This window comes from Alosa pseudoharengus, unplaced genomic scaffold (genome assembly GCF_046254945.1).
Source record: "Alosa pseudoharengus isolate Yale_2024_CS ecotype anadromous, Long Island Sound unplaced genomic scaffold, YU_APseudo_1.1 YU_APseudo_1.1_scf_17, whole genome shotgun sequence".
NCBI lineage: Eukaryota > Metazoa > Chordata > Actinopteri > Clupeiformes > Clupeidae > Alosa > Alosa pseudoharengus.
The window spans coordinates 35,854,906-35,862,405 of record NW_027468640.1 but is presented as its reverse complement, the minus strand read 5'-3'; the positions used below and the strand labels follow the sequence as shown (position 1 = coordinate 35,862,405).

The 7,500-nt window shown below is 49.6% G+C and overlaps 1 protein-coding gene across 1 annotated transcript in view; it reads right to left on the bottom strand.

Moving 5' to 3' along the window:
• Positions 1 to 7,500, bottom strand: part of LOC143127744 (ephrin type-B receptor 4b-like) — a 41,697-nt gene that overhangs the window by 10,982 nt on the left and 23,215 nt on the right. The window contains exons 5-9 of the mRNA XM_076289411.1: positions 6,434 to 6,589; positions 3,561 to 3,917; positions 2,784 to 2,908; positions 1,965 to 2,133; positions 1,509 to 1,608 (exon numbers count right to left, since the gene is read on the bottom strand). Coding sequence (XP_076145526.1) covers positions 1,509 to 1,608; positions 1,965 to 2,133; positions 2,784 to 2,908; positions 3,561 to 3,917; positions 6,434 to 6,589 — 907 coding nt within the window. The remainder of the gene's footprint in view (positions 1 to 1,508; positions 1,609 to 1,964; positions 2,134 to 2,783; positions 2,909 to 3,560; positions 3,918 to 6,433; positions 6,590 to 7,500) is intronic.

Here is a 7,500-nt window from a genome sequence, read left to right as displayed (position 1 = left end):
CTGGGGACCAGTGAACTCTGGATGTCTGGCTCCAAGAGAATGTGTGTGTGTGTGTGTGTGTGTGTGTGTGTGTGTGTGTGTGTTCAGTTAAGTTCGAATGTGGTGCTTGTCAACAGCACTGGTTTGTGTTACTGTGTGAGTGTACATGCATGCACATGTGTGTGTGTGGCTGTGTGTTATCAGTGTTATGTCTGTGCTAGTGTGTGAGTCAATGTGTAAATGAGAACATGGACAGATGTATCTGTGTGAGTCTCTATGTGTGTGTGTGTGTGTGTGTGTGTGTGTGTGTGTGTGTGCACGTGTGTGTGCGTGTGTGTGTATCTCTCCCATCTTTTGTTGCTCTCAAATTTCAAAAACTGAGACAATGGCTTGGCCTCATCTGTCAATCAAATGTAGCCGAAAGCTTCTCAATATTACTCTCTCGCTCCTTCACCCTCATTTTCTGTGTTCTCTCTCTTTTCTTCTTTTTCTATTTTCTCTTTCTTCTCTTCGTTCTTTCGGCCACGGTCTATGTACTGGTCTCCTTTCGCCTCACTAGATTACCACATACACCCTCCCCAACACACACACACACACACTCGATGAGACAGAAATAGTGGTGGGCGTGGGTTCCTCCTGTCAAATATGTCTATGTGTGTGTGTGTGTGTGTGTGTGTGTGTGTGTGAGAGAGAAAGAGAGAGAGAGAGAGAGAGAGAGAGAGGGATAAAGAGAAAGAGAGAGAGAGAGAGAGAGAGAGAGAGGGATAAAGAGAGAGCGAGAAACACAAAGAGGAAGATAACATGTGGGTGAATGCAGAGACCTATTTAGTGAGAGACATTGTGTATGTGTTGAAGAGGAATTCATGTGGATGTGTAAATGTGTGTTGATGAGCTTTTGCATGTAGGACAGAGAGAGAGATAGAGAGAGAGAAAGAGTGTGTGTGTGTGTGTGTGTGCGTGTGTGTGTGTGTGTGTGTGTGTGTGTGTAGGTGAGCTATGTGTGTGTGTGTGTGTGTGTGTGTGTGTGTGTGTGTGTGTGTGTGTGTGTGTGTGTGTGTGTGTGTGTGTGCGTGCGTGCGTGCGTGCGTGCGTGCGTGTGTGTGTGTGCGTGTGTGTGTGTGTGTGTGTGTAGGTGAGCTATGTGTGTGTCAGTGCTCCTGGGGTCAGCTCTATTGTTCTAGCCGGTTGTCCACTGCAGAGGCTGCAGGGTGGATGCATCCTGTCCTCTCTCCCTCCCTCCCTCTCCCTCTCATTTGTTAGGCCTTCTCTATCCCTCATTTTATTTTCTCTCTCCCCTTTCCTCTCTAATCCCTCCATACACCCCCACTAAACGCCTCACCTTCCACCCTATCTCTCTGCTCTCCTCTCCCCTGACTGCTAAATGCTTTACCTTTTCACCTCTTCCCTCTCTGTCACCCTTTTATTTTTCTCTCTCTATCCCTCTCTCTCTCTATCTCTCTTTATCTCTCTCCCAGTGGAGCCTGTCCTTTCTTCCTCCTTTCCCTGCTGGGTTCCGTTCCTTTTCTTACCGGAAGCAGTAGACGGCGATGACCACCACAGCGATCAGGAACAGAAGCCCCATGGACACCAGCACGCCGGTCACCACCATCCGTGAGTGAGATTCCTCCTCTGAGCAGAGGAAGGAGTGATAGAGAGAGAGAGAGAGAGAGAGAGAGAGAGAGAGAGTTCAGTTTTTCAGTATCAACTCAGGAAGAAATGATCTTAGCATAGCCTCGTTTCCTGTGACAATTATGTTCTGGCTGTGATGTCACACACAAGATAAGTAAAAATTGGTGTGTGTGTGTGTGTGTGCATTTCCCTTTGGGGATCCATAAAGTATCTATCTATCATTTCTCCAGGACTGTATTTTTATTGATGTAGAGAGCAGAGAGGCATCAAAATCTGTGAATATCTCTGTTATCGTATCTTTGCAAAACATCTCCCTGCAGAGCGGGCAGGTCGCTGGGCTCCGGCCGTGTCCTTACCGTCGGGCATGGTGCGGAAGCTCCTGGCCTGGCTAAAGTGACCGTAGCCGGCCATGGTCCGAGCGCGCACCTGCACCTCGTAGAGCGTCCCGCGCCGAAGGTCCCCGATCACCGCCGAGTTCTTCTCGCTGCTCACGTACTGCCAACTCTGGCCAATCTCACTAGGGTCCTGCAAGGGTCAAAAGGTGAAAGTTGACGGTCATGGTAGGGTGAAACGGGGGAGAATGGTGCTGGTGGGGTATTTAAGTCCACTTCCACTCTTTTCTGCCGATTTGGTTCTTATCAGAGAGCCCCAGGGATCCAGCTTAATCATTCTATGCCCCCCCCCCCCCCCTCTCTCTCTCTCTCTACCTCACACTTTCTCTTCTGTACTATCTTAACCCCCCCAGACACCCGCCCCTCTTCTCTCTCCCTGGACAGACTCTTTCCAACTTTCAAGCTACAATATTTCTTTCCAACTTTCAAGCTACAATATTTACCCCCCCCCCCCTTCCACCACTTCAGCCCACTGTCCTTGTCTGTCCTCTCCTTGTCTGCACTTTCTTTCTTTACCTCCCTCTCTCTTCCCTCCCTCTCTCTTCCCTCCCTCTCTCTTTCCCTCACCTTCATACAGTTGCACAGCTGGTGCTTTGTGTGTGTGTTTATGTGTGTGTGTGTGTGTATGTGTGTGTGTGTGTGTGTGTGTGTGTGTGAGAGTGTGTGTGTGTGTGTGTGTGTGTGTGTGTGTGTGTGTGTGTGTGTGTGTGTGTGTGTGTGTGTGTGTGTGTGTGTGTGTGTGTGTGTGTGTGTGTGTGTGTGTGTGTGTGTGTGTGTGTGTACCTTCATGCAGTAGCGCAGCTGGTACTCCAGGACAGTGTAGTGTGGTTGGTGGGGGACGGGCCAGCCGAGAGACAAGCTGCTCTCCGTCGCCCTGGTCTTCCTGATGTCTGAGATGGGCACGGGCACTGCACACACACACACACACACACACACACACACACACACACACACACACACACACACACACACACACACACACACACACAGAGAGAGAGAGAGAGAGAGAGAGAGAGAGAGAGAGAGAGAGAGAGAGAGAGAGAGAGAGAGAGGGGAAAATAGACATTAGCACACAAATTTGTACATTCTTCACACTCCTGCGGCTGAATAAATATACTATATACTCCACTGTACATTAACACTCACATACGCTCTATCACACAAACATACATTCCCTTCAGAAAATATACAGTCACACATGTCAACATCTGACACTCTCACACTCACACATCTCCTCCACACACACACACACACACACACACACACACACACACACACACACACACACACACACACACACACACACTCACACACACACACACACTCACACACACACACACACACACACACAAACACACACACTCACACACACTCACACACACACACACACACACACACACACACACACACTCACACACACACACACACACACACACTCACACACACACTCACACACACACACACACACACACACACACACACACACACACACACTCACACACACACTCAAACACACACACACACACACACACACACACACACACTCTCTCTCTCCCTCACCGTCTCTGCTGGTGGTGATGTTGACGCTCTCGCTGGCGGGCGGCACGAAAGTAGCCTGTGCGCTGACCCCGTTGAGCGCCAGCACGGTGAAGGTGTACGTGGTGTGCGGCCGCAGCCCCCTCACCACCACCCGCCTTCCCGCCAGCTCGCTCTGCGCCGGCCGGTAGCTCACCCCCTCGGCGCAGGGCACGCACGTGGAGGCGCCCCCTGTGGCGGGGGAAGAGGAACTGCAGCGCAGGCACTGGACGGCGTAGGTGAGGTCAGTACGGCCGCCGCGCTCCTTGGGCTCGCTCCACTCCAGCGTCACCGTGGTGTCGTTGATCTGCGTCACAATGCTGCGCGGCGCCGAGGGCGGCTCTGGAAGAGATGGGGGGGGGGGGGGGGGGGGGGGTTTAAGGTCAGGTCAAGGGTTAAAGGTCAGAAGTCACTGTTATTGCCATGGCAATGGAACGTGTAGAGTTTTTGTGTACAGTTGATTAGTAGATGAGCAGTAAAGCTGCCATAGGTGCTTCTACCTTTTCTTAGTATCATCCATATACAATTGTTTGTACATGCAAAATGATGTGAACTATTAGTCCCTTTTGGGCAAAACAAGTTAAAAGATCATTGTTACTGGTCAGGCCACTGCATAAGATGCCTGAGAATACATCAGACAAGCACCACAATATCAACCCTGACTGTCCAAAGTATCTCTAAGGCAAAGCTATCAGCCCCAGACTATAAAACCACATAACCATACTGTGGTCAGAACCACATACACCCAAAAATGGTAAACAAACATCTCATATCAAAAACTAAAACTAAATATCTGTTTTGGTTGTTTGTATGTTTTGGAGGTTTGGTCAGGTTGGCCCTCTTTTCAATAGCAAGGGGGCAGTTCCAGTGGAATGTTTTGTTCTACCGTGGAATTAACAAGTCTAATGTGGAACAGCTATCGGTTCCATCGCTGCAGCATTCTGTTCTACAAGCCTGCTGACAATGGGACGGTCTGGGAGGTGGGAGCGATGGAGGGAGAGATAGAGGGAGGGAGGGAGAGATAGAGGGAGGGAGGGAGGAGGAGATAGAGCAAGAGAGGAAGAGGAGAGCCCAGAGACAGCTTCAGGTCCCAGCAGAGAGAGAGAGAGAGAGAAAAGACTCCTGCAAAAGGGACACAAAAACAGGAGTGAAAGAGAGAAGAGAGAAGAGGGAGCGAGGGATTAAAGAGAATGAGGGAGGAGAGAAAAGATTCCCTTCGCTGAGTGCAGGGCAGTGACACCCGATCCTGGCTCTGGGGTAGTGTGTGATGTCATGTCACAACCTGGCCTACATTACTTGTGTGTGTGTGTGTGTGTGTGTGTGTGTGTGTGTGTGTGTGTGTGTGTATGTGTGTGTGTGTGTGTGTGTGTGTGTGTATGCCCATGAGTGTGCATGTGTGTGTGTATGTTCGCGTGAAAGACTCCTGTTTGGGGGCTAAGTCAATCAGTGCTCTTCTAACGAGTCTTTTCAATTGCTAATTAACCCCTCCGCCCACACAATCCACTGGGGCATTTAAACGGGCAGCTTCACCAGGGTGTGTGTGTGTGTGTGTGTGTGTGTGTGTGTGTCAGGGGGGGGGGGGGGTTCCTCCGGGAGTGATGTTTAAAGGGGAGTGTTGGGGCTTTGTGTGCAGAGACTGGGCTCCTGTGTAAAAAGACCATTAGCTGTCTGAAAGAGAAGACTAATGACACAGAGTACAACAGAGCAGCGGGAAAGATGAAGCCACCGACAGCAGGAGGAGAGGAAGTTCACACACACACACACACACACACACACACACACACACACACGCAGGTGCACACAAACACACACACATACACTAATGCAATCTAACCCATACATGTAAATACACACACCTTTACACAAAAACAGACAGGTACACACACACACATACACACACACACACACACACACACTCACATACATGCATGGGGATAACATGCACGCCCAGACACATATCAAAACATTAATTTACTTATTTGAACAAAAACAAAGATACAGACAGACACAACACACAGGGCAGAAAGGTAGGAGGTATTCAATAATAACAGGCAACTTTACAAAGAGAGAGAAAGAGAGCGAGAGAGAGAGAGAGAGAGAGAGAGAGAGAGAGAGAGAGAGAGAGAGAGAGAGAGAGAGAGAGAGAGAGAGAGAGAGAGAGCAGAGGGTGGCACAGAAGCAGAGAGGAAAAGCAAAGTGACTCAGAGAGATAGTGGGATTAGGGAGAGACAGAGGGATGAAAGAACAGTATGAGGAAAGAGAGGAAGAGAGAGAAGAAAGGGACTCTTAAACCAGGAAGAGAGAGAGAGAGCTTCTCTGGAAGGAAAAGAAACGCAGGGAGTAAAGAGAGGCCACTACAGAGAGATGGAGAGATAGAAGGCAGAGAGAGAAAAAAGAGAGAGAGATAGATTTGTGTGTCTGTGCACATATGTGTGTGTGTGTGTGTGTGTGTGTGTGTGTGTGTGTGTGTGTGTGTGTGTGTGTGTGTGTGTGTGTCTGAGAGATTATAAGTGTGCTTTTGTTGTCTGTATGCTATATTGGGTGTGTATGCTTGTGTGTGTGGGGGTTTCATACTTATGCTCCCCCAGACAGAGTTAGTACAGTAGTGTGTGTGTGTGTGTGTGTGCGCGCGTGAGTGCGTGCGTGTGTTTGGCGTGTGTGTGTGTGTGTGTGTGTGTGTGTGTGTGCGTGTGTCTGTGTGTGTGTGTGCGTGAGTGCGTTTGGCGTGTGTGTGTGTGTGTGTGTGTGTGTGTGTGTGTGTGTGTGTGTGTGTGTGTGTGTGTGTGTGTGTGTGTGTGTGTGTGTGTGTGTGTGTGTGTGTGCGTGCGTGCGTTTGTGTGTGTGCGCGTGTGACTCACTTGTGCAGCCAGCATCAGCAGGGTCTCCCTCCGCTCTGTAGTATCCGGGGCGACAGGGACACACACGGTTGCCGGGGCCGTTGGTGTAGCTATAGGCGGGGCAAAGCTGGCAAAGTCCCGCCCCGAAGCCCGCCTTGAACTGACCCAGAGGACACGCTGGACACAGAGAGACATAGAGAGGTCAGACCACACTTTGGACACATACTGGAAACACAACACACACAGACACACACACACACACACAGACACAGACACAGACACACACACACACACAGACACAGACACAGACACACACACACACACACACACACACACACACACACACACACACACTTCTTACATCCGATTCTTTGGCAAAGACAAAGACAACAGAGGTGGGGAAAGAAGATTCAGCTCAGAACCCACACATAGCCTTAAATTAACTCACAGCGCACACACACACACACACACACACACACACACACACACACACACACACACACACACACACACAGTGAGAAACCACAGCCAAAAGACACAGAGCGAGAAAAGACTAACACAGCGAGTGACAAAAAAAGTCTCTCCCACTGTAGGCTTGCCAATGCAAACAAACACAATTACACACATAATATCCTTCCATCATCACTCCATTCCTCTCCCCCTCTCTCTCTCTCTCTCTCGCTCCCTTTCTCCATCTGTGGAGGACACTAATCTCCTCTGCACAAAAAACACTCATTAATCTCAGGCCTTTTCTTCTAAGTCCCAAACCAGGAGACAGGGTCGTGTTTATTCTTCATTTGTTTACTATGCGCTATCACTTGGGCTCTTTCACAAACAGGCTACTAACACACACACACACACACACACACACACACACACACACACACACACACACACACACACACACACACACTCACACACACACACACTGACACACACACACACACACACACACACACACACACACACACACACACACACACACACACACTGACACCAAGGATATGTAACTAATATCACCAGGCTTGGAGGGGAGAACATTTGTCATTTTATGGACAATGACATCATCACACTGAGACCCTGCACCA